Raw genomic sequence first — 27,859 nt, 5'->3', positions numbered from 1 at the left:
CACTTTAAATCCTTGTAAAATTGGTTGCAAACTCTGTCAAGCTTTAACCCTTCTTTCTGACAATAAGTTTCCTGCTCCATGTACCTGCCTCAAGTTGAAACTTTTTGTAAAATTATCCACCTCAGCTTAGCAAAATGTGTATTATTTTGTTCACTTTAAGTAACACTTTGATCAGCTTGCTGAGGAAGCGGAGCTCCCTCACTCTTTAGAGCTGGAGCTTGGATTTCAGTACTGTGAGACACGTTGCTGTTCTGAAGTCAGATGGTATGTCCTGGATGGAGTGGTGTTTTTTTAATTTGTTGAAGGTTTTTTTTGCTATTTTTACAAAGACTCACCCAAGTCTAGTGAGATTATATGCCTCTAAAAAGACACATTCACATATGCTTAATGACCTGTTAAATGCTGGCAGCAAGGTTATCCAAAACCCTGTTTCCATTAAGTAGGTTTTGAACTGCCCAAGAACTGAATACAGCTTTTTAATTTTTTTCTTAATTGTTGCTTGCCAGCAGCTGAAGAAAAGGGTAAAATGGATGCAACAACTGAGTGCAAAGACAGCGCACCTCTCCTGTCCTTCAGTCAGCATCCAAGGGCTAGAAGACAGACCTCTGTCGAACACTAAGTATTAGAAAGCAGAAGTGAAACACAGAGAGGCTTGGGAAAAAGGGTAGGAAGGTGAGTGACTGTACAGGAACAAGTTGTCTTCCAGTAGAGAACAATTCCCTGTAAAGCCTGAACCTTCAACCTGAAACAATGCAGCATTCCCAGTTCTCATAGTATGACACCAAGTAACAAAGGTTCTCTCTCCTATTGTCAGAAACCAGGCAAACATGGTAACTTACTACTAGTCACATGAGTAACTGAATACTGAGTAGCAAAGTTTCTGTTGCAAGTTTAATGGCTTCAGCCTAGCTGATGAATCACACACATGTGACTTACTAGCATTAAATAAGGATGAAAACTGCTTAATAAGTATTAAGGCTTTAAGCTCTTACTGTTCCAGTGATAAGGTTTAAGTCACCAAAACTTTGCTTCTGAGCTTCTGGCTGCTGCTAAGTATCACAAACTAGAATTTACAAAATTGGCCAATTTAAAACAAATGGTACTTGGGTCACTGAAATGTGAGATTAAGTTGAGGGCACTGTCATCCATAAAAAGCTGCAAGTATGGCAAACAGTTTAAAGGAGGAGACCTCAGGACTTTCTACTTCAGTATGCAAAGCCAGTGGATATTTGAAAATTTTGCTGTTATTCTCTTGGTCTTACTAACTCTTAACCCTATCAAATGTGGCATGGGAATGCAAGTAAGCGTTTGCAATATTTTAATGCTGTGGTGAGCCTCATGGGAGGGGCCAAAACAGACCTAAGGCCAATCCTGAATGGTTAACATACAGAACAGTGAAGGTGGACAAAAAAAGTACCTCATGACTACTGTTCACTGAATCCCACCCACCTGACAGAAGAGACTGCTATTGTTGACAATAGGGAAAGACTGCATCAAGGCTAGCAGGTGTTTTTACACAATGGAACATCAGGTCGGTGGTAGCTATTAAGTTGTCCTCTTACGATGGCTTACTGCGCATAGTCAACTTACACTGCGATTCTCCATTTGATAGTTCCATGGAAGCAATTCCTACCTGTTTTATCAAAAGGCTGCACATTGTAAGTTCGTAGTTCTGCTGGTCCAGAAAGTCTTCCAGTATTTGGAGGATTAGGGAAAAATCTTTCTTGTCTTCGAGGAGGAGGAACTGGATCAGTGTAAGGCTCACCTAACATTAAAGAAATCACAAAAGAGGTCAGTGAAGATTTATTCTCCCCATTCCATACAATTTTAGACCAGCAAATTTCTCTGGATATCTTATGTTCTTGTAGATATCCAAAGTGACTATCAATCAGGGTGAGCAAACAAATCTTAAAAAAACCCAAACACAGGAATCCCGCCAAGTACGTAATATAGCTTATGTTTCTAAGGAGCTGCAAAATAGAAAGTTGACTGATTTTTGGTTTAACATACAGTAGAATTTTGAAAGTTATGATCACTTAAGTTGTAAACAGTGGCGCCTTGAAACCAAGGTTCAGCACAGCAATGAAGGTTGAGGGCAAAATAAGGTACTAGACATTTTAAGCCATTCTTAGATAAGAGTGCTGTTTTCTGTTACATTTCATAGTGCTGTAACGTGTTTCCACCAACTTCCTTGCATCAGCTCTAGCAATCAATCATGCAGCTACAAGACGAACAGTATCAATGAGATCCAAGTGCAAAGACGGGGTAAGAACACAGCTCAGGTCAAGGAAAGAAGACTACCTGTCTGCAGTATCCTGTCAATAGATCAGATCTGGCAAATGAGGAAATGCATCCTCAGCGGACTGTTTTATAATCAGGCTTTCACACAGATGTCTAGCTACTACAATATTGCTTGCTGCATCTCATAATTAAGGTACTTTAACATGTGTATTTTATCTAATTTTTTTTTTTTAAACTTATAGCATTTTTGCTTCTTTATTACAGATATACAGGAGGTTGTCCCTCTCCCTGCATTGTTTACTTGAGAAACATCAGTGGTATCCTTTGATTAATCTGTGTCTTCCTTGAGTCATAATGTGCAATACAGATTTTAGCTGAAGAAGTAAGAGTGAAGACTGATTTTGTTATTACCAAAGAACAACATGAAAATATGTACCAAACAGGATGACTGTACCACAGTACTCCTGTACCATTATTATTTAAAAAAAACAAAAAAACCCCACAGTATTTTTCAACATTAGTTAGCTTTTATTTATTTAAAGCTAAAGTACCATTAGAACTTTGTACTTTCTCAGATCTCTTATTAATTATTCAGCCCAGACAGGTCTTTTGATGCACTAAACAAACCCCCAGTAAAATAATGAAACTGAACAGTTAATTGCACACTGCTAGTACCAATTTATATTTAAAAGATAGCACAGAAGAAGTAGTGCAAGTGAACCACACCATTCAAGAAAGGGAAAAAAAATCTACTATTAAAAAAACCTTTCCAGCGCAGTTGCACATGCAGTTCCAAGAAAACATTTCATATTTTTAAGAAAAAAATACTTAAATATATACACTACAAGTCAGTAACTCCTTTTTTCCATAGATACAGTAGCTAAGCAGATTTTTATACCTGGTGGAGGCAGAATTATCCTGCGTTCTCTGTCCCATGGAGGAGACAGGGATCCAGTATCTGATGGTGGTCTGTGGGGATCAGTTAATCTATCAGAACTCAGCTCTCCTCTTTCGTTACCAGCATCGTACATGGCAGTTGGTCCTCTGGATCCTAACCAAAGAAATCAGATAGTTATTTACCCAGGTATTTTAAATCCTCTATTATGGCTTTCTTCGTTAAATCTGAAAATAGTAAAATACATCATGGAATGCCAACACTGTCAAGATACGAGAGGCGCATGGCTCCACAGGACTCTCCAGTTGTTTGCTGTTATGTTTACCACAAGTGTTTAAAAGGTTTGTTTGGAGAGAAAAAGTCTTAGTTCAACGAGAGTGCAATCTAAGAGTACCTGCAATTTTTTTTTAAAAAAAAAATCATTTAAATATTTTTGGTTCACTCAAATCACAGGAACTAGTGCCCTCATGATAAATCTTCTCAGTGCTAAAAATCCTGCTGCTAATCAAACTAAAAATTAGTACACTGGAAGTTAATACCCTCATCGTAAGGAAATATCCACATTACATTCAACACTCTTCTTAAATAAAGAATTAGAAAGAACCAGAAAAAAAAAATAAGAGAAGACCACATCAACACATAACCAAGTGCAAAAGAAACTGTAACAATGAGTGATTTTAGGTTGCAAGCTTTCTTTAAAAGATTTGGTCTGAAAAATGACAGAAATATTGAATTCTGGTATCATTCTCTAATTCTCTATCCTAAAATCCAACCTAAAATATGAAGCCATTTCATGTCTTGTGCAAAGTAAGATGAGCACTATAAATAATGCAAGCTACAGAGCAATTAAACACATCATTTGTTTAATCTGCCCAAGTTACATTAGTGCTCCATTGTGAAATGGGCAGTAGTCATGCCTTTGCATAGTTTCTTTCCTTGCTAATACTGCATCCTGAAATCCAGTTTTTACTCTTCCTCACCAGCAACAACTGAGCTACAATTTAAAGATACATTGGACAGCTCAGTTTCATTATTTACTGTCTTTATACAAATAAATTGTGAAGTATGATTTTGCTTGTGTGTCATATAGCTACAGCTGAACATTCAATCTCAAGCTCTTCCGACTTCGAAAAATCAATTAACTGTCATATGCACCTGGATGTGCTTTTTACAAAGAACTAAAGTAAATAGTTCATGCTGGTCTTTTAAAAATCAATACTAATTAGTGAAATCCTTATAGAAGAGACATTTAGACATATTTCTCATGAAATAAGTACAGGTTGCAACGGGTGTAACAGTAGTAGTAAATTAAATAGTAGCTTCTTTATTACCTGTAACAGATGCTGAACTCCACTCTAGCATTTATCTACACTATTTCCATCAACATCAAAAATATGAAGAAACAGTGGTTTTCTTCCCTTACAACCCAAGACACCATGGCTTGCTTTCACCTACTCCTCAATCTCTGAATTCTACTCCTTATGCACAACTTTACTGGTCCCTTTTATCACTTGAGAAGAAACTGTCTCCATATATAATGACTACCTCAAATTTAGAACAAAGGGAGGATAACAATTTACTGAACCAGTGACCTTCTAGTATCATGACCCCCAATAAAGCTAGCTCATGTTTTTGACAATGCAGGTACCCTCTCCTTCTCTCACTTACTGTAGACCAATGAGATTAAAGTGGCAATATTATTTCTTCATAAAACTAACAACTCTTGTTCACTTTAAAATTGTAAGTTTATATCAGCAGAACCCCATTTTTTCAAGAAATAAACCAAGACTGATCAATTTTGGCTTTTCACTTTTCTCAATCTATGCTTCTAAAGTGAATCCACTGACCAACCTCCTAGTAACAACTAAATTTTCCATTGTACTGTTACACATCAGACAGCTTTAGAAGCAAGTTGAAAAACAGGAAGAGTTTTTCCAATTAACTGTTTATATTGAATTGGCTTTTTTTAATACTTTTTGTCACCAGCAAGAGGAAAAGGTGTGACAGGTTTCTAGTAGAGGAGAGAGAAATCCAGAATAGATACATTTTCAAGTTTAAGAATTGTACCTCTTCCTCCTCCTCCACCTGGAAGCATAGGTGAAAGCCTTAAAGGACCCTCCAATAAAGTTGGAGGGGAAAGAAAAGCTCTTGTTTCAGATGAAGGCCGGCCCATTGGTGAGGGTCCATATGGGGAATGCTCTGGAACAGTTAAAACAAAATACTCAAGTTCACAACATTTAGTTTAGCAAACTGCATAAAGTAATTAACTTCTCAGGTGAAGTTTAAAACTTAATTGCATAAGTGAAATTAAAACTGTGGTCTAATTCCATGTGTATTTTATTCCCAGTCTACTCTCATTGCTAGTACAAGCACTCTTAGTTTCAACAAAATACTCGACATGACCAAGAGTCACTTATGACCCAATTATTTTTTTAAAATGACTGTTATTTGTACATACACATGGCCAAGGTAGTTTTCAAACAATCACATATGTGTGGTCTTGGGAAACAAAACCATAAACCAAAACAGTTAAGCTCTATTTTACAATTCAATACTGTACCTCTGCCAAATGGTCTAACTGGAACATCAAGAGCATAAGGATCTTTTTCTAAAAGGTCAAGTTTAAATTCTGTTTCAGTTAATCTGCAAATAAACAACAAAAAAAGTAGTAAATAACTAAGAAGTGCAAAAGTTTTACTGGACCACACTGTTTACTGCTAGGCTTTCTACTTAAAGGGTTAACAAAGCAAGGTATTTCATTCCTTAAATAAAAAGAAACAAGATAAAGGATGCCACAGAACTCTGAACTTAAGAATTCATTGAAGTATTTCTCTATGCTGCTGTATTTAAACTGTAATTCAGAAGTTGGAGTGGCATGTTAGATGTCACAATTCCTAGCATGACATTACTCTCTTGAGTATTCTAAATTGCATTACAAGTATTAAGTTAATCTCACACCTAAAGGTTCCTCTCAACCACCACCACCACCTGATCTATTAGCTCAGTATTAACTTCTGGAGATAAGCTGTAAAATCATTAGGTAACCATGACATCTGGTTGACACCTATTTAAAACAAACACACCCAAACCAAACACCCAAAATCTTTGAGTTCTAGTAGTACATTCTGCCTCCTTCCTGAAGTATTTCAATACTTCACATAGTTAAGTTCTTACTTTCTTGCACATTATCATTACAGGATGCTCAAATGACTCCCTTTCTTTCAGAACCCCAATGAACACCGCACTCTCCCCCCCAGTTTGGCCCACAGCTGATCAATATAGGTCTAGAAAATACTAAATTGCATAAATTCAAAACATACTCACATGCTGAATTGCATTTGTTTAGAATTAGATCAGGATTGCACTTACTTTTGTCTGTTATGTGCATTTTCTTTTTTTATATCATTGAGGTGTCTTTCAGCTGCTCGGGCCGTCAGCTTTGGGGAGGGACAAAAATCAGATGCTTAGATACTGCTATTTATTAATTAAATGGTTCATAAGTGTGTCACATCCTAGATCCAAGAAATTTTTTTTCTATCTGAAGTGTGTGGATTGTATTTTCACAAGTTATGAGTCATGTATAAAGCATATGAAACAGAGCCTCACAGATGTCACCAAATGACATTAGCAGCTCTACTACCAAATTTTTGAGGAATGATATGGCTTTCCTGAAGGTTTTTAAAACTGCAGAAATGAAATTCTACAACATATGTACAAGATTTAAAGTCTCAAAATTTATTTACTGGAGTTTTGTTTTAAAATCATATAGTTAAAAAACTGTAAAATTATGACCATGAAGTGCAATAGCTTTTAACAGGATTCTATCTTATACAGACTATTCTGTGAAACTGAAGAATGTATTAGTCAGGAGATATTTTAAAGTTTCCTGTTTGGGGAAAAAAAGGTAAAAATGGATTTTGTTGCAACATGCTTAGGAATCTGTCAATGGAACATACTGTTCTCACAGGACATATCGTCTTCTGTTAGTAGATAAAAGGAATGAAGTACATCCAGGGAAAATATTAAGATGGCATTGAAACAAGGCCAAGAGCTTTTATTATTAGCAAAGTGTCACACACTTGTTAAATGGTAACATATTATTCCTGCAGATTTATTGCTATAGCAAATAATATTGTAATATCATTCTACTGGGCTCACAGGTATCCAGCTTAATTATTCCAACTATTATATGATAGAAATATTTTTAACATGCTTTTGTGTATTTCTGCAAGAAATCTATATGTTTAAAGGTGACAGGCTAATTTTGATTATCTGTTTTTAATAAACAAAAAAATGATAAAGCAAGCTATTCAAATCACAGAAGAGGAAGACACACAAAGTTCAGAAAATTCAGTATTTGGAACTTACCCAATTATCATGAGCTTTTTTCTCATGTGAAGTAATCTGTGAAAGAGAGATTCATTAGACCATTATTCACCTAAAAAAGAAAACTTAAGACTGAATATGTGCTCTTATTTGTAAGTTTAATGTGTGTGGATAATTTATAATGAGAAAGTCCAAACAAGGCAAAAGGCAAAAAAACACCTGAACGGAGTCAAATACAGTATCACAACGTAGCTGAAAGTAGCATTTCAGTTGCAGTAACATCCCTCCTACTTGGCATAGATAATAACACAAAACACATACCTGATTCTGGTAAGAACGAATGGTTCTTTCTAGCTCTTCTTCAAGATCTTTTGCTCTCTGTCTGTAACAAAATTAGGATTTATGATATTGTAATAAAACATGGAGGAAACTAATTTCAAATACAGTAAACGCAGTGGTAAACACAAGGTATAATTAAGAATTTTTATTCAAAAGACAGTGTTGTCACTTAGGCCCATGGGATACATAAAAATTACAGTAGCAGTGGAAATTCTAGGCCCTAGATTGGTGCAAACAGGAATGTAAACAAAAGAACAGAACCAAAACCCCCAAAATCTCCTCAACTTTTCAGTGGTCTGCAATATGTTTCCAACATAAAGTATATCCCTCCACGTATGTCCTCACAGCCAGCCTCACCCAGCCCAGCAAATGTTACCAATGGGGCTGGAGCATCACACTGTCACAGGCTACCACAGTCAGTCCCGAGGGACAGTCACTCACACAAAAGTTATTTCAAGACCACAGAAAGTATTACACCACCTTTGCTGCCAGCTCTGCTGTGCACAGCCTCTCTAGGTTCTACACTTGCTCAGCATGTTTAGTTATACTCCATTTGCAATATTAATATTCTCTTTTAAATTAAGATGTCTACAAAGTTCACGTTCTGAGAAAATCAAAAAGGGTGAATTCTGTCTTCCTGCATGAATATTGAATCATGTCTACAAGAACTTTACATTCTAGAGAAAGAATTAATCTAATTCTTCAGAAGCATTGTTGATCAATATCATTCATTCAGAGTCGATACTCCCACAAACGTTGAAGGAAGATGGGGAATATACATTACAGATTGAAGAATTATGCCATAGTTTGAGAAACAAAGCAGAGGCACACAGAAACAACTACAGAAAATATTCCCACATCATGGTATTTTAGTAAAGAACTTCTAAACAACAGTACTATTTGACAAGCTTAAGAGATACAGAAATAGAATACTGTAACTATACAGCATAAATATGTTAGGATCTATACAGGAAACTGAACATTGCATTTATTTCACAACATTCTCTTAAGTTCATATTTTTATCTCCATTCAGTAAAGGGAACTAGATTAGAGACTCACTTTTACCATTTCATTAAAGCTAACATGTCAATATAACTAGTCTTCTCATGAAAGAAACGTTGCTAATGATCTTCCATACTCAAAATGTTTTAACAAAGCAAAAAATCCCGTAGTATGTATTACACACAAACTAGCATGTAACACACACAAAACAAAGAAAATGGAAGAAAATACATTCATTTATGCTTGTGTTTTTGTTAATTCTCTAAGGCATTTTGTTCACTTTGGAACAAGCGATTACAGCAACTAAAATCTGTAGTTACCTGTAGCTGTTTAGTTCTTCAGCAGCATGATTAATTTTTTCATCTACTTTAGAAAGCTTTTCTTCCTTCTGTAGGCGTTCTCTCTCTTCTACTGTCAGCTTCCTTTAAGGAAGTTCAAAAACTATGGTTAATTCTGTTTCAAGTCAACAATTGTGTAGCTGGTCTGTCAAGAAAAGCTCCTCCACTTATTTAGTCGTGATGAATACCTGATATTCATCCAGATAGAAGTTTTACAGGCAACAGATGAAGTGGCAAAAGTAGGACTAGTTTGTATTCATAGTAGTTCATTCTGTTCATTAACTGTTCTATATGGAACAATTAGATTACCACTATTCCTAAAAGGAAATCTGGAAGACAATCCATATTCCCAAAGAATAGTTCTATTTGGGGCAGGGAAGGGAGAAAGAAAAAAAAAAAAAATAGCAGCCACATATCAAATCAAACAAACTAAAAACCAAACTACACTAACGTTCAGTAATTTGTTCTGGTACTTGTTTACATTTTAAAATAATTTTCTGGCAAAGAAAAAGGTTGTTATTAGCTATTAAAAAAATAGTTATTAAAATAAAAATTCCTTCCAGGTCCCTCTTTTTTTTAATGCCTTATTCGGTACTACAGAAGAGAAAACCCATACTCCAGACCAGAGACTATGCACAAGGTAATTCTGCAGAACATACATGGATACTACTGCTGCATACAGCCCTGAACGCATGAACCGGTTGGTCATTTCCCTGTAAACAGCAGTCCTTAGCAAGCAAACTATCTAAACCATGGATCTTTTGAACAACTTAAACTTCTTTTCTACTCAACCTTCATTTCCCACTTTTCTATTTCCCTTGTTTGAACACACCTAGCTTTTTAAAAGATGCCTTGCTAACACTAATAGCTTCTTTTTTTCTGCTATTTCATTACGCCAGCTTCTCCCCACTCCTTTTCGCTTTTCCAAAATCTTTAACAAGCAGCATACATTTGCTGAGCTTCAGTGTGGTATTTTTAAATACCATCCACACAGTCTGCAAACATTTTTCCTTTCTGGCTGCCCATCATAGCTTCTTTTTAATAGGTTCCTTCCCACTCCCCGCCCGCCCCCCCCTTTTTTAAATCAAACGTTAATGTAGTGGATTTCTAGGTTTTGTTGAATCTACAAGGATGTCAAATACCTATACAAATCTATATACTACAGAGCAGATTATTATGCTCACTACAGGAACAAGACTTGGGCTGCTTCTCTTGCTGCCTTCAAGATTATGTCTGCTCCTTGAAGAAATAATTTCTGGCTAGTAAAACTGTCATTTTACCATCATGCCCTAAAATCATGCCTCCTGCTCCCTCCCTGCTCCACACACACACTTCTGAAGGTTACTACATGCCCCATTCCATCCCAATCAACTTCACTTCTAGTCCTTAACAAATTTCTGATTTCAGTCAGTAAGTCATAATCCCTACTATCATCCTGACTGTAAGGCAGATAATACAGCCCTCATATTCTACCCTTCTTGGTGAGGAAAGCCTGATTCACAGGGGTTCTATGTTGCTTACTGATAACAGTTAGGCTTGCCTATGTTTTAACTCTCAGCTTAGTTTTATATATAGCATCGCTCCTCTGCTGACATTACTAGCTCTCTTTACTATATAAAATATACCTCACAGTTAAAGCAGCTGATTATCTTTCTTTCAGCAACCTTGACAGCTGTATTACGCAGTATTTAATTTTTTAAAAAATGTAAAATCAAGCTTTCCAAATTTACCCACCTTATTTCATAGATTAAAAATTTGTTACTACTTATTTTATCTTTGTTTCTGTACTTTCTTGTGCAAAAGTCCTAAAATAATATACCACTACTTTCATGGAAACAATTTCTATAAAACTACTGTGATCACAAAAGTACATGAAGGTGTAACATAACAGGGTCTTCAAAATTCAGAAAACTCTGGAAAGCAGTATTCAAATTTTCAACACTTTTCAGCCCCCCAAATCAAATTGCTGCATTCAAATCAAACAGTAAGCATTGAATATAAAAAGAGGAACCAGCACCTGTGTAGTTTCATTTCATTTTCTTGGTAAAGCTCAGTCATTACTTTAAGTTTCTGCTGAAGCTTTTGAACTTCACCTTCAAAACGTTCATTTTCAGACTGCAAAGAAGCTTGTTGACTTTGAAGGTTTTCTATACGTTCTGTGAAATTTAGAGATAAGTATATTGGGACAATGCACAATTTACAAAAATGTACATACAAAATTGTACAAAATGCAAAAAATATTTGAGATATTTTAGTATATGAAAAGTCTTTAAAAACCTTTGATCCTATGTTGATTTAATAATATAAGCAATAATGTTAATATATTTCAATAAATTATACAAATTGAGAAGCAGTATTGCTCATTTTGATGGGAAACCAGCAACTATACTCTCTGTCACAAAATGCAGCTCTGAGCATGTATCTAGACTTTGCTCCAAATTGTAGCTTTGAAAACAATGCAGTTTTGTAATTCACAACATAAATTTTCATTTATTGTAATTATTCTACTAAAGCAGTAAAATCAGTACCATCATATACTCTTGCAGATTTATGCACACAAGGTCTTGCTGAGTAGCCTTAACTCAGATTTGTCAAACTACCTTATCTTTCCAAATGAAAATCAGTCATGTTTCTTCTCCTATTTACTATTCATATGCCTCGCCAAGAAACAGAAAGTTTCAAGTAAGTTTGAGTATCTTTATGGGACAGACTTACAATCACTTTGGAAAACACACTAGCACAAAAAGTCAGTTTAAAGGACTATCAAAAACTGAAAAATAAGGAGTTTTACAGAGCATTTCAGCACTCAAATAACAAAGTACAGTACATTCAAATGTGATGGCTACTCTGTTGGCTGTTACCTATGAAAGTAATAGCTAATTACAGGCTTTAATTTGAATTAAAGTGGTAGTGTTTTCATTTCATAAGGTTTAATTCGGTATGTCCTACACAATAAAGGAAAAAAAAGAGCAAGATGCTTTTAGGTTCAATTCTCTAAATGCAGTATTTTGGAACTTAGTAAGTATTGAGTTTGCACCCACTACAAACTAATTACAATTAAGCTACCATTTTTAATAGATGGTTTTAAAATGTAATTAAAACTTCATTGTTTCATGTCCAGAAATTATGTAAAGAAGGTATCATATTTATTAACATCACTTTGCCTGTGTCTTTTCAGATTCTATAACTTAACAGTTATAGAATAGAATAATCCGACAGAGTACAACAAAATTTACAAATGGTGCTTTAGCTCTAAAATCAAATATTTAAAACAGCTAAGCGACCTAAACTCAAACAGGCATTTTAAAAATCAAGTAGAGCTATTAATGCAAACTTAATTCAGTTCTTACTGGAAGTAATACTTACAGCCTGTAACATCATTTTACAAAAACAGTATTTTATTAGTCTTAAAGGCAAAACAACATTTATTTACCTGTAAGCTCTCCTTTAGCTTTATTTTCATCAGATAGTTTTGAATACATTTGATCTCTTTCTGTTTCCAGGGTCTTTAAACAAGCATTCAACTACAATAAAAATTTTAAAAAATGAGTATTCTAAGATTACCAGAAACTGTTTGCATGCAAAAATATCTAACTAAACATTAAAAGACGTTGAACTCTGATACTGATATCTACATGCAATTAAACTCACCATAGAAATTGCATATATTTCCCCTAGTTTTCCCCACTTCCATCCACAAGTTTCTTATAAATCACATACCTTTGCAGCATAGATCAATTTCTTTACAGTTCGTTTTTGCTGATCATCTGATTGACAAAATAAGATGTCACATAAAAAAGACAAAAAGGTTTGTGAGAGAGTTTACTGCTATTATTTTATTTTGTTTTTATAAAAAAGCAATCCCTAACATAGCATGATAGGCATAGCATGTTTGGAGGAAAGAGAAAAAAAGAACTAAAAACGCTGGGGGCTTGATATTCTAGTGCTTTGTTTGCCAATCAGACTCAGAATGCTCATGTTAAAAGTGATATGCTGAATACACACTGTAAGATTTGCCCTACGGTATAATCAGCACCAGCATAAAAAGAAGTTGCAGCAAGAAAAAGGAGGAAGAAAGGCTACTCTGTGCTGCTGTTTTGAGAGGACCCACATCTACACCCATATGATTCCAGTGCTACCACACTGCCTGCAACTACTTACACCTGCGTAAGGACAAGGAAGCAGAAGTTAGACTCTACGGACCAACAGTGCTACTGCTAGGAGGAGCTTAAAGAAGAAATGAGAACAAGGTTTCCACCTGAAAATGTTTGAGAATCCCTGCTTAACTGACAGGCTAAAGTCATTCTGCAAGTGACTGAGCACTGAGTCTTCACGTTGTCTATGATATTATGTATGCTTTAGCTATATCCACACACTGCTAAATAGTAGCATAGGTGGTTATTCCAGAGGTGTCCTAGCATCAGTTAACTGTCAGACATGAATAACACTGGGTGAGTTTTGAAAACCCAACTTCTACAAAGCTCATCTTTCAACCCTCATGGAAGTTTGTTGGTTCTGTATTTCTAAAACATCTACTAAATTATTATTTAAGATGGGAAGCTATACAAATCATACCTAAGTGCTCTCCATTCTCTGTTTCACCCTTTATATCTGTGTCCCAGTGATTATCTTCGGTGTCATCATCATCTCTTATTGCTGAACTCCAGTCTTTCATCTTCAGTAAGTATTGAGTCAGAGACTAAGAAAAAGCCCACACAAAACACAAACAGTAAAATAAATACAACCAATGAAAATGTAGTTACCATTACAATTACTTTTTCAGGATTTCTGTCCTTTATTTAGTTCCCTTAGTAATTAAGTGAGCCCCATATACAGGATTCTAAATGTCTGATACTACTTCTTCTATTAAAATATATACCTGCAGGTCAACAGGTGTGCCCTTGTGAAGACCTTTCAGAAAGCCACGCATGCATGCTTTCAGCAGGGCTTGTGTATATAAGGTACACATATGTAAGAATACACTCCCAACTCCCACATTCCAAATTCAAAAAAATGCAAATACTCTGTCGGAATTGAGAGTTTTTCCTCATTTAACGTGCTGGCTTCCAAGGCTATCAGACTGCTTCACTGTGCTGCTAAGCAACCTTTTCTGCTTAGCAGGAAACAAGACATTAAAGGATGGAGACAGCAAACAAAACCCCAAAACAGCTTAATGTGTATTAAGACAAGGAGAGGTCGTTAAGACTTTTTTGGAACTTGATGATTAGTATCAGTCTGAATAGTCTGATTCAATGCTAGCTATCATAATTTACCTTGACTTGACTCTCTTTATTTTTCAATACTTCTTCTATATCTGCTTTAGATGATTCAAACATCTTGGTTTGTTCATTTAGTTCACTAAATCGTTCACCCCATCCTTCGGCTTCTTGTAGAAGCTAAAAAGGGAAACACCAGATAAGTGTGATTGTCTATTACAACCATGAATCAAGGATGAATTGTACTTGAGTCTGTTTTGTATATTATCTATACATAAGCTGAATTTTAACCACTCACCCATCGGTAAGAATTAACAGAGATAGACTACAAGACAGTTAAACCTTAAGAGTTGAAAAAATAAGACTTTATGTTATCATCCAGCTGCTTTAGCTGTAATAGGTCTCCATTGTAATTAGTTGTTAGGATATTTTTAAACATTTGTAAGAACAGTTCGGTTAATATTCCACTCAGTTTACAAACCCTGATGTAGCAATAGCAATGGATATAAACTTGTGTAACAGCTACAAACACTGGGGAACAGATGGAGAGGAGAACACTCATTCCCTAATATGCACACACACTTCTGAAATTGTACCTGTTTGTTTTCAACCTGAAGAGGTCGGTGAGGTAAGGGAAACCAGGAATCTTTTTAAACAGCTATTTAAATTCACATGACTTGCAAAACTGTATTACTTCTCCTAATTCCCTCCATAAATCTTAAAGTAATTTTTATTTAAAAAAAACCTTCCCTGTTAATGAAAGTGACAGCAACTGTATGTAATCAACACCTACTAGCATGCATCGTTGTAATTAAGTGTGATTAATTAAAAAGACAAGTAGATTCCAAGGTTACATTTTACAGATATCCCCTAGTAAAAATCTCATTTCACAAAAATGTTTCACAGCAGTAAAGGGATTCGTACACTTAAGCACCAGTTCACTGAACATAACCACTGCAACATATTAACTAATGCCTTCATGTTGTGAGAACGAAATTGATACAATCGAATTGATACAAATTTCTGTTAAGACAAAGCATGCAGTACAAAAACATGGGGTACGGTACAAAAAAATTTGTCTTACGAGTATGTCAGAAGAATATTGCTTAAAGTCGCACAACACGCAACCAATTTAAAAGCAGTGAATGTACAGAAAGGAATAACTAGGTTGAGCAACAAGAACGTAACAGTCAGTTATACTAAAAATAAAACCAGAAAATGATAGTTAAACAGGGGAATTGCCATGCAAATAGACAAGCACTACTTATCAAAGACAAACTAGAAGGCATAAAACAAAAGGTATGCGACTAGAACTGGATGAACCCCACTTGGCACATAACTGCACCTTTCAAGCAGTTAAAAGCCATATATGAATTTGCAGCATCATGCATACTACATATTACAGATAAAACAAAAATATTCTTTATGCTAATACTGCTCAGAAGACACACACAGACAACTACTTTTATTAGTAAATGTCATCCTCAAAGGGAAGCTAAACTTTAAGAGATTCCTTCTTTATGAAGCCAAAGAGAAAATAAATTGACATGACTTTATATAACTGTAAGAATCACAATAGAGAGAAATAGCAAGGACTTGCAGTAAGATAAAGCAATATATATTTCTAATGTTCCTGCAAAAAACAAAGCACAGAAAGTTTGGAGTTCATTAACAGTTCCCTTGTTCAAACTAAAAGGCCCAATCCTCTTTCTGACACATCATAAATCTGAGACTGCACATCTGTTATATTGTTTAAGCTATGATGTGCCAGAAGATTATGACCCATTAGTGCAGATGGACAGAGGAAGAAAGTACTAGTTTCTGTGAACAAATAACACCTTTGTTACCTTTTGAGCATAAGTGAAATTCCATCTTTAAAAAAAGTAAGAAAGAAAAATAAAAAAGGGATATGGATGTGCTAATATAGTGAACTAATTCACATGCTTACAACAACCTCATAAAAAAGAATAAAAATTAGCAAAGCAGATAATTTCTCTTCTTGCCTTATCACGTTACTTATCTACTAAAATGCATAGCAAAATATACACAAATGTTCTCAAATTACTAAAAACTGCAACAAAGCTCAGTTAGCAACAAAGTGTAGTAATTCATCCTAAATAACATAGTTAAGGAACTACTATACCCAGGTTATTTTATCTGGAAGGAATGCAAACCCCTTATTTTTATCTAGGAACCCGGCAAATTAATTACCACCTGGGAATTGTTTTTACTGATTTTTTTTTTCCTGGTTTTGCTTGATATAAAATGACTGCCTATGAAATGTAGACTAATTGTCAGCACTTAGTATTATCTGACTCCAAGTACTATTTTTTGATAAAAGGAAAAAGAAGATTCTTTTCACACACACACAATTGGATTATTTCTGTTTGAACCTAAGAAATTGCTAGAGAAACAACAAAAGAAATCCCTATTAAAACTTTGTGTCCTGCTTCTCAAAATGTATTACATAAGTATACTGTCGCATCCGAAATAAAGCACTGAGACCAGACCCTTCCTCCTCACAGGAAAAAACAAAAAGGATGTATAGATCAGACAAAAAAGACTCCTGAAACAAAATAATTCTCAAGCAACTTCATCTCACAGTGGTAACATTCAAATCTACTGTTTCTCCACTCACAGCATCTAAGAAAATTATCTTCCTTTTTTTTTGTAGTCACAGACATGTAGTCCCTTCTAAATTTAGAGAAAAACATAGTTGTACTGGTAACAGTTGTGCAGGACTGAAACACTCCTGCAGAAAATCTATTTCCAGTAACCTTTTTTTTTTTCTGAATCAGTAAGTCTGATATGCACAATGTTTTGATAAAGAGGACTAAAGCACTCCTCAGCTTTTTCTAAGACTGCTAAAAACCAACAGGCCTGTACGTCTGCTCCCCACTGCCCCCCTCAAACGTCTATCAGGTTACTGTTCAGACAACATGGAGATCATCAGTCAGTCAGGAATATAAGCGCATATCCATTAAAAAAGCCCCAACAAACAACCCAAAACTCCCCCCAAAATCAGAAACATTCCAGGGAACATTTGATGTTGAAAAATAATATCTTTTTGTTAGAAAAAAAATAGAATAATTTCACTGTAAAACTAGTTACTGCACAGGACAACTATTGCATAAGCTGAACATTTTAAAATAATCAACATCTTTTGGGATCTGGCTACGGCACTGAGGAAAATAAATAGCTAGAATTTGGGAAGGAACAGCCTTTTCTGTCCCTTTGTATTACTTACCTGACTTGCCATGAATTCATCCACAGTGGTACTACAACAAGTTTTTTACCTGCCTTTTGCATACTCTGCAATTTCTTTATTTCCTTAGTCTTCTGGATCAAGTATAAGCATTTTCTCTCTGCCTCTGTAGAGGATCCTAGCTGCGGACTTGCTCAAATCCTTCTGCTTTCCTCCAGGTCTCAGAAAAATTCTTATTAGTCTAACGCTACCATATGCTCTCTTTCTCACTAAACTCTATGCATGTTTCCCCACAAACTCTAATTACTAAATTTGTTTTAAAACAGGACTATTTTAGACAAAGTTATTCTAGCATAAAATAATTTTAAAGCCAGGTCCTCTTCCTCATCCACTTACTAGAACATGCAAGGGGTATTAACAAATGTGTTGAGGATTAGCTCCTTGGAGAAATCATATTTACATAGGATCATAAGAAAACACAGTATTTGTGTGTTTCCCCCTCAAAACAAGGATAACTAGGAAGAACATACCTGTTTCTCACTTTCCTGGAGATGGCAATTTTCATCTACTGCATCTTGAACGGATGTCTTGAGTCTCTCTGTATTTATCTCATACACTTTTAGGGTGGACTTGGCCTAAGTGAAATAAAAAAGTGTGTTATTTAAACAGTATAGGTGAAGATGTAAGTGGGGTCACAATGGTATTACTGGACTTATTCTTAGGTTTTCTAGCTATGCTATATATGTATTCTCACGTTTTCCCCTACAATTTCAACAGTTTTCGCTGATTGTAGTTTTGCATCACTACGTATCATTGTGGAGTAAGAAGGCAAAGGAAAGACAAGGTAACTGTACTTCACAATAAATGCTAATCGCTATATGAAATTCAAATTTGCTATATCAAGTCACATGAAAGTACTAAGCCTTACAAAGTCTTTTGGTTTACACAGCATATTATTTCTGCACCCTTAATCGAAAAAAAAAATTAATACCGTAACTACATGGAGAACAGAGAAACTGCAAAGGTTTGAAACCAGAAACTATATAGATTGGACCTACCTCATCAATTTGTGACTGGATAGATTTTGCTTCATTCTCTAAAGACTCCACTCTCATCTGAATTTCAGCCACCTGAAAATTATTAGTTGTCATATAGCTTCTTCCACAGATTTGACTGAAAAAATCTAGGCAATTAACAGTTATTTTAATTTTCAAACTGAGAAGGTTCTACTGCCAAATCAGTAAAAACAGCTTTTCTTCTTATGAGCATTTTCCTTTATGGGTGTCATTTTTCTAATATGCTACAGGAAGTATGAGGGGAGACAAAATTGGAAACGTAGTTTTTGTTTCAAAAAACCTGAATAGTTTGTCTTCTCCATTGAGAATTTTTTTGTGGGAATTTTTTTTTAAAATGAATAGTAACAAAGACCTGATTCTATTTATTCTTACCAAGTTATCATTTTCTGATTGCTTAGATTTTTCTTCTTCCAGTTCTTTTTCTAGATTCTCTATTTCTTGGTTGAGTTCCAAGTTTGACTTGTTCAGTCTTTCATGCATTTCCTAAATCAAGTTGTTTTGACAGTTAACATAAAACATTTGACATTAATTACACATGAAGACGACAAGTATGTTTTAAATATGACAGCAAAGAATGTTTAACAAATTTCACTATATCAAGGATAAATCTCAAAAGTACTCTAGAGACTCTTGCATGTTAACAAACCTGGAACAATTAGCTTTATAGGATCTGAGGTGAAGAATGAAATAAATCTATTTGCTTTTTCATTACATAAATTTTATAGAGCCCATTAAGTATTTGATCCACTTTTTCAGAACTCTTTTACAAATATATTCTCAGTTTGGGGAATATAAACAATGTAGTGGTAATTTTTGTTTACAACTGTGCTCCAGAGCCTGTGAAATATACTTGAATTAAATCAGATGTGAGAAAAAACACTTTATGCACTACTCTCTCTACTAGAAACAGGAACAATTTACTTTTTTAAAAATTAAATATTGTCTAATATGCCATTTGGTACAGCATCAATCATTTTTAAGGCAATTGTTACAAAAACTTATCTTAATTTAAATACTCCACTTCTAAGTCATTTTCAGTAACCCAGGACTAAAATAACAGTGTTCTCAAAACAATTAAGGTCTTCTGGGTTTTGGTTTGGGTTTTTTAACACAGGCAGCACTTTCATGAAATAGTGCCTTAGAATAATAATTTCCATTTATCTTTTTACCTCAAAAAAAGATGTGTCTGTTGATTCTTTCATAATGTTATCATCCTTCAGAGACAACTCTAAATCTTCAAACTGAAAGGAAATACTTCATGTCAGAATGCATGTAAAGAACTGATTAATAGCATTAATTTATGATGCTCTGGTCTGAAACATAGCCACCACCTAAATATTCAGGAATGCACCTTGCTGGAAATCAGGAAAGCCATAGCCCTAGTAGATTATCCCAGTGGCATAAACCAAGTCATTTTAAAGTTGCTTCCAGTGAAATATATTGTATTAAGAATTAAGGCAGAACTTAATTGCACTTAAAGGCACTGGCAGGAAAAAGCATTTGAAGAATCACTTTAAAAGCTTCTAAACATCTTACTTTTAGGTAAGTTTCATACTTTAAATACTTGATAAATTGAGCCCATTTCTGTGACACATCTGAGAGCAATAAATAAGGACCATTACCTCTTTTTTGCAAAGGCTGAGTTTTTCAAGAATTTTGCATTTGTCTTCAACTAGTTCAGCGATTTTATTGGCAAGCTGCTTTTCCCTTCCTAAAAAAAGACAGTTAAGCATTGCAACATCCAAATACTTAAAAGGAGAAAAATATAAATAAAGAAAAAGAAAGTCATACTCCAAAGAAACAGTATGAAAAATAAGCTTACCTACATAAAGTCGACTTCTAACCTGAAATAAAAAGAATACATACTGAAAATGACTGATCAATTACTCTTGCATAGTATCTGAAAACTAATATTTTAAGCTGTGGTTCCATGATCAGTTTAACCATAGAACTTAAAAAAGGAATATAAATACAGGCTGCTGTTAAAAATGGGCAATTGCATCCTCTGCCCTTGCCCCCATCCCCGCCATGGCTGTGTGTTTGCCCTGTCCCTCTCCCACTATAACTAGAGAGAAGAGGGGAAAGGAGGTTAGTTTTCACCTGGATCGTTTTTATAACACACTTCTGTATAGTCATCACATAACCACGACTGCCAACACAAAGCAGCAGTGGACACGCACAGCAAAAAGAGTAGAAATGGGGAGGGAGGGGGAAGCTCCACATGCCAGCTCAGATCTAACTTCCTATGAGGAAAAAAACCCCACACGTTATAATACATAACAGAGCTACAGTAAGGGTACTACTTGATGGGCATCCTGCCCAGACGCAACTCAGTGCGAAGTGCCAAATCAGCAGCTGCCACGTGGGGTCTAGTGCCCTAGAATCAAAGTCTAACAAATTGCGGAACAAAATCTGTCACAAATGGCCTGGTCAAGAGATGCAGATCTTGGCTGAACCCACAAAAACTTCACTACTTTCCTCTCAAGTCTGGGCCTGGATCATGTGCCTGACATACAATGGGTGCTTCAGATTATCCCTGTTTCCTCCTCATTTAAAGCCCCAGGATGGCCAAGGAGTTCAAGTAATAGAAAAAGGGGAAGAAAGTCATAAGCACACCTTATCCTATCATCCCCACAAAACCCAAAACCAAACCCCATTACTTTTAAGTACATAAACATTAATTCTTCAAAAAGCCGTCAGTGCAGTTCTAAGTATGGATGACTGAAAAATCTATGGACAACTTCTGTAATATCTAATGCCATAGTGATGTGTGCAGGAGGAAAACAATACTAGAGCTGTTGCTTGACTGATTTCAGCTGAAACACATCTTTCATACCACCTAGAGGAATGCTGCCAGAAAACAGGAATGACCCAAATTATAGGTACAAATACAGATCCCCTTCCAGACAATCTGAATCACTGCTGCAGAATAAGGTAGCATTTTTCCTGACCTAAGCTGATATTAGAACCCTAAATTCAGTTGCTTGTATTTGAAAAACTAAACTGCTCTGCAACTCATCTTCAAACACAAGCATCATTACACCTAGCACCAAAATCACATTCTGACTATTTAAGAGTATGCCAAAGCCAGTGAGAAATTTAGAATACTGAAATATGGACACTGACCCTATTTCATGAGTAGGGAGAGTATGGTAGGCAGCTGTTATTACTCAGATCCTTACTTACAACACAAGATGACCCTTACCTCAAAAATATAATCTGATTTGTGCAGTAATAGGTTTCAGTACTGCATTTCTCAAAATCATCAGCTTAGTGCTTACAAACAGCACACAGTAAAATTGGTTCAGTGTTCCAACAAACAGAATCAAGGTCACTGTCCAAAGAGTTTTAAAAGGCCTCCCTTGATGGGAATCCATCTGGGTTGCTTTTGCTTACAATTACCTTGAAAGACCTGAGCTGGTCTGGCTATAGCCAGGGTAGTCACAGATATATCAATACACACAACAATACATATACCCTAGGGAAGACCTCTATATCCCACTCAAATAATTTAAGGACTGACTTTGAAAGTCTGGTGTAGAAATTAAACAGAGAAGGAAAAAGGAAGCCTTACTACAGTGAGTTTCATTACATTGCTTCTACTGACAAGTCACTCGGTAAACATTCATACACTTAACTGTCTTGACAAAACAGTCTACTTCTCAATTCCTCTTTTAGAGGGATTCTAAATTCAATCACAACAAATTTAAAACTCTGCAGCATTATATATCTTGAACAGAATAACGATTTCAATTCAAACCATTAATGCAGTCTACATATCTGTATGTGATATGAACACTTACTGATTGATAACTTCTATACAGGAATAAGAGAACTGTAAAGGCTCCAACAATACCAGCACAAATCACTATCTCCCATGGAAAACCATATAGATCAGGACCAGGTCTCATATCTTCAGGCAGTGAAGCCACAGCCTGAAAAATAAAAAGCTTCATTTAAAGGTAAAAAGTTTAATATCTTCAACAGAAATACACATTATGTGTTGACTTAGTTTACAGCCTTGTACATCTACTTTTTTCCCCAAACTCTGAGAAAATGGTTAGCAGAAGCCTTTGATTTTTAAACTATACCTTTACCAAGTGAAGAAAAAAAGTAAGAAAAAAAGTTCCAATAAGATACGATGACGACTAGGTAGAGCTCTGAAAACTTATTCTTTGAGTTGTCTACATGTTTCACTGTTAGAAGAGTCGATACTAGTAAGTATTTTATGATTTAGTAGTAGAAAATTTGTTTGGTAGAAAAACCTGCTCAACCAACTTCATACTAAAATAACATACTGAACACTGTCAACGATTTAACACATTTTAAACACCTAAATACACTCACATTTTGTTTGTAAACGGAAATCACTATTTTCTCAAAGATACAACCTGGGCATGGTCCGCATTTACCACCTGTACGCGTTACAGTGGCAGCAAAATCTTAATCGCGATTTCACTAATGAAACGGCCAGACTACCTCCATCTCAGCCAAGAGGGGTGTGCGTGTGTGAAACCAAGGAGCGCTGGTTTCACTGCTTTGGCCTTTTGAGACCTCCGTTATTCTCGAAGAAAGGCCCAGCTTCAAGGGGACTCGCGCGGCCCGGGGTCCCCCCGGGGTGCCCCCTGGCCCCCTTCCGGCCCCGCAGCTCTCGGCAGCCTGCCGGGCCGCGGCGCACGCCGGCGAGGCACGGCCCGGCTCCACGCCGTGCGCTCCGCGGCGGGGCCGTTTCTCTCAGTCCCTCGCCACCCCCGGCAGCGCCGTTTTCCCCAACGCCGAGGCGCCGCTGCACAAGACCCCGGCCCTCGCGGGGGTCCCGCCAGAGCCGATCCCCCGCGGAGGCAGGTCCCGCACTCACCCTGCGCGCCCCTTCCAAGGCCAACCCGCAGTAGCGCTGCGCGCTCTCCCGCAGGCCCAGCCACAAGCTGGCGGTGGCGACATCCAGAGCATCCCCGCGGCCGCCGGCAGCCATCTTACCGCGGGCGGCGGCGGCGCGCGCCCACCACCGCGCGGCCCCTTCCGGCTCGCCGCTTGACAACCGGCCTGTACCACTGCCGCGGGGGGACGAGGAACAAACCACTGCTGCCGCGGGAAGGGGGGGCGGGGGGGGGAACAGCGCGGGTACCGGTGGGAGCAGCCGGGGCAGCCTGAAGGAGGCGGCGGGCTGTACCACTGCGACATGAACGGGGGCGCAACACCGCCGCCGGGGGGATGGAGTAGGAGATACCACTGTCGGGGGAGGCGAGAGCGCGACGGCGGCGGGCCCCGGGCCCCACCGCCCCGCCCAGCACCGAGCCGGGGTGCCTGCGGACGCGGCTCCCAGCTCCAGAACCGCGGGGCTGAGGGCAGGGGCGCCTCAGGGGCTCCCTCTCCGGGCCCTGCCAGCGCAGCCGTCTGGCTCGGGGGGCGCCCGGCGGCGCTGCGGGCCCAGGGGCCTCTTCCCACAGACCCTCCCCTTCGCAGTACGCCCGCCCGCGGGAAGGACCGGCAGCTCCCCTCAGCGTTCGCACGCCCGCCGCCGGCCCCCACTCCTGCGCTACTGACGTGGCGCCGCTGGCCACCCACCTACTCCTGTTCCTCCTCAAAGCTCTGCGCAGGGAAACTCACCTCCCCTTTGGCGCCTGCCCTGTCCATCTGCACCCGCGCAGCCGCACGTCTTCACAAAGATAAACCTGCCCGGGCTAGACTGCGGGGGAGAGGCCTGGCTGCAGCCGCGGGGATATGCCGCCGCGCCGCCCCTGTTCGCGGCCAGCGAGCGGGAGCTGACATTTGCCCGCCGCGGGGGGCGGGCGACAGGTGGATCAGCGACCGGCGGCGGGTGGCGCGGGCCGGCTGGGCACGCGCACCGGCGGGGCGGCGCCGCGTGACCCCGCCAAGGCCGCGGTGTGGCCGGCGGCCGGTCCGGCCGGCATCAGGCCGATCCTGCGGGTCGCTGTCCAAAACGGATCGTACTGGGCCTGCTGATGCACAAAAGTAAGGGAAGATGCGAGAAACGGCAGCTGCAGCGGCACAGAGCAACGGGGTCTTTCCCATCTCATTAGCTAGGACTATTTTTTGGTTTATATTTTTCCTTTTTCCCCACATGTACTTTACACTTTTTTTTTTTTTTCCTAACTCAAATTTCACAATGCACTTGCCCGCGAAGCTGGTACCACCTGAGAAACAGTGATAGGTAAAAGGTGAAAGTGGCTTTGTTAGCTGTATCAATACAGGAACGAGTTTGGCCATAGCAGTGAACTAGCAATGAGCATTGAAATCCAACCTGCTTCATGAGAAAAAAAAAAAAAAAAAAAAAAGCAAAGCCCTTCAGTGTTCTTCTAGGCTGCAATATAGCATATGTAAGTACACTGGAAATTAGGAATAAATTTATGTGGTTCCTTCAGTTACCTAATCTAAACAAAGTTAAACCAAAGTACCAAAATTAATGAGGTTTACCATATACCACTTTACCTGGTACTGCTCTTCTGTTTAGAGGGGACAGTGCAACAACATCTACCTTTTCTAACATTCCTCTGGCAGCATTGTTTCTTGTGCAGTTATGTCCAGTAAGGTCCACCTTCACTCTGTCCCTACATTTTGATATTTAAGATGTCCCCATATCAATCATAATCCCATTTTGTATTTTATATATTTGGTTAGAAAAGTAATTTTTATGCAATTATGAACGATGGGAATTTTGGGGAATCAAGGTTTTGAAATGTTTAGAAAACAGAAGTATACTGGTTATTTTATTCATCCTAACCCAAACTTTCTAAATCCAAGCAAATTTAATCAGTACTGTCATGGGAACTAGAGGGAGCTACGAGTTTCATTTAAAAAAATAAAAAAAACCCAAACAACCCTAAACGCTGATATTTTGACGACTGAGGTGTTTCCTTGCTGTTCTGTAAAAAAAAAAACCCAAAACGACACTAAGTTCATCAGATTCTGCAGTGCAAACAGCAGAGGCAGATGAACAGCAGGAAACCTGACATTTTCTTGTTCCATCTTTATCTCATTTAGCATCAGATACCCCCAGAAGCAAGGGGACTGTAAAGGGTTTATTTTAAATAATATTTTTTAAGACTTTCATTGCAGAACATAACCAATAACTGGCTTAATTTTGCACTAATGTCAACATTACATCACATAAAGAATTCTTACCTTTTTGATAATACTCGCCACTGCTGAAAATACAGTTTTTATCGATTCCCCGATCTCGAGAGCATTCAAGCACAGAAGTATCTGATATATCCAGCCTCCTGGTTTGTTCATAAGGAAAAAAAAAACCACACCAGATTTTACATTACAACTGTCAACTTAATATAATTCCAATTATTTTTTTTTTTAAGATTGCAAATTTATTTTCCTTAGAATTAAGAAACTTAACACTTGCCATTACTTGGAACATAGTTCTGGATGGCATCTGAGAAAGGCTTTTTGACATCAAGTGGAGAGTCAAGTACTGAACTGTCCATTTTTTCTTCAGAATTTACTGAAGGAATTGCTGTTGCTTTTGAGTATTTGTCACTGTCGTGTTCACTGTCTACAGCTGCATGCATTTCATGTTCCTTCTCTGGTGTTTCTTCTAGCAGCTTTCTTCTACTGCCTACTCCTGCAAATAATTGTGAAGGGAAATCATGCTTATTTTCAGAGGATACAACTTACACTTTTGCAAGATACTAATCTCTACAGAGATTTTGATTTTTTAATTTTTATTTTCTTCAACTTAGAGTGTTTCATTAGAGTAAAGATGTGCTACAGATTTATGATTTAAGAAACACTTGTTCAAATGGTGGTCTCAGAACAGAGTTTGGAGGATAGAGCTTTAAGCAACATTGGTATTGTAGTAAAGTCGTTAAAATCAATATTCAGAAAAAAATATGCTTGGTTTTGATAGTTAGCCTATAGATTCCCAGTTCAGGATAAGTAGGTTTCTTTCTTATATTATATCCAAATACAAGTGGGAAAAGCTTTACAAAAAGAACAATTTAAAATGCCACGTAGGATTAAAGATTAACAACTTCCCACAAGATAACAGACTTCACTGCAAAATAAAGAAACCACAGACATGTTCATGTAGAAGTATGGCTGAAGGCATATGCCTCAATTTCAGTGACTTGAAGTAAATTTTCTGAATCTGATAAAATACCACTTTCAGAAAACCCTACACCTTGCTTACCCATGTAGAAAAAAAATAATTTACAAATTGATTAATTTTTTAATTCTATACTTCAAGCCAGTACTGGCCAAAGATATGCATTGCAAATACTCCAATAGTCAAAAGTTGGGAAGAATAACTGGCTCTTAAACTGTTACCATAATATTAATTCAATCTGTATTATCAAATCCTCAAAATATCATAAATCAGTAGTAATCTGAGGGCTTTTTTCCTCAAACAAAGCATATTTTTTTCTTGCTAAATCACTGTTAGTGAAGCATTAGTCCAGTACCTTTAGCTTCAGTTTGGGCTGCACACTTAATTGTTATAGCAGACAAAAGCTCTGGCAGCTCTAGAAGGACATTCCTTTTTTCCATACATTTTTCCCACCCAGTGTTGAATTGTGCCCCTTTTGTGCAGACACAATCACTTGTTTCCTCTGGATAACACGGTCTTTACATGTAGAGTAAGCTGTGATTTCATGATGAATCTTTTCAAATTGCTGGTGCAGCTGCATCAGTTTGCTTCCCTCACAGGGATGCTCTAAGGGTTGCTTAACATCTTGTTTTAACTTAAAATTGTTGGAATGTGATCAATGAGTTTGATAAATCTGAGTGTTTATCATACAATTTTCCTTGGTTTTTGAGACATGAACTCTCTCTGCCCTACTATGATTTTGTCAGTTTCCTTGTTTTCACTGGATTTTCCCAAAATGGGAAGCTGTCCTTCCTCAAATTTATCTTGCATGATTTCTAAATTGATTTAATCATTTTCAGCACCTTTTACAGATTCAGTAATACCTTTATCTTGTTCAGATTCCTTTTCTCTTAACTCCATCTCATTCTTCTATTTAGTATTTAATTCTACTAGTCCTAGTGTCATTCCTATTTTTTTTTTTTTTTGACAAAACATGTATCCTCAGACTTTTTTTTGTGCAGACTTAATTGTTAGTTTTACTAAATATATTTGCAAAGAACCCAGATGCTCTAGTAAAAATACTACCTGGCACCCTTTCTGTTCGCATATAATTTTTATTATTTATATTTCTGGACCTTGACTCTGATTTTCAGATTCTTTCTT

General features: G+C 37.3%; 1 protein-coding gene across 6 annotated transcripts in view; it reads right to left on the bottom strand.

Annotated features, from left to right (window-relative positions):
* MIA2 (MIA SH3 domain ER export factor 2) overlaps positions 1-27,859 on the bottom strand; it is a 37,905-nt gene that overhangs the window by 3,220 nt on the left and 6,826 nt on the right. Inside the window, exons 5-26 of one of the 6 annotated variants that reach the window (XM_074824679.1) lie at positions 26,015-26,233; positions 25,783-25,880; positions 22,443-22,574; positions 20,462-20,483; positions 20,262-20,350; positions 19,809-19,880; positions 19,012-19,122; positions 18,622-18,693; positions 18,094-18,198; positions 14,416-14,538; positions 13,718-13,841; positions 12,863-12,909; positions 12,576-12,666; positions 11,160-11,298; positions 9,125-9,226; positions 7,784-7,844; positions 7,505-7,540; positions 6,506-6,573; positions 5,697-5,779; positions 5,204-5,335; positions 3,140-3,292; positions 1,634-1,765 (exon numbers count right to left, since the gene is read on the bottom strand). In XM_074824679.1, coding sequence (XP_074680780.1) covers positions 1,634-1,765; positions 3,140-3,292; positions 5,204-5,335; positions 5,697-5,779; positions 6,506-6,573; positions 7,505-7,540; positions 7,784-7,844; positions 9,125-9,226; positions 11,160-11,298; positions 12,576-12,666; positions 12,863-12,909; positions 13,718-13,841; positions 14,416-14,538; positions 18,094-18,198; positions 18,622-18,693; positions 19,012-19,122; positions 19,809-19,880; positions 20,262-20,350; positions 20,462-20,483; positions 22,443-22,574; positions 25,783-25,880; positions 26,015-26,233 — 2,211 coding nt within the window. Of the gene's footprint in view, positions 1-1,633; positions 1,766-3,139; positions 3,293-5,203; positions 5,336-5,696; positions 5,780-6,505; positions 6,574-7,504; positions 7,541-7,783; positions 7,845-9,124; positions 9,227-11,159; positions 11,299-12,575; positions 12,667-12,862; positions 12,910-13,717; positions 13,842-14,415; positions 14,539-18,093; positions 18,199-18,621; positions 18,694-19,011; positions 19,123-19,808; positions 19,881-20,261; positions 20,351-20,461; positions 20,484-22,442; positions 22,590-23,497; positions 23,712-24,246; positions 25,332-25,782; positions 25,881-26,014; positions 26,234-27,859 lie in introns of those variants that run through there. The other 5 variants (XM_074824680.1, XM_074824681.1, XM_074824683.1 and 2 more) reach the window with 5 other exon arrangements.

Source organism: Strix aluco, chromosome 4 (genome assembly GCF_031877795.1).
Source record: "Strix aluco isolate bStrAlu1 chromosome 4, bStrAlu1.hap1, whole genome shotgun sequence".
NCBI lineage: Eukaryota > Metazoa > Chordata > Aves > Strigiformes > Strigidae > Strix > Strix aluco.
This window is presented reverse-complemented; position numbering and strand designations above follow the sequence as displayed.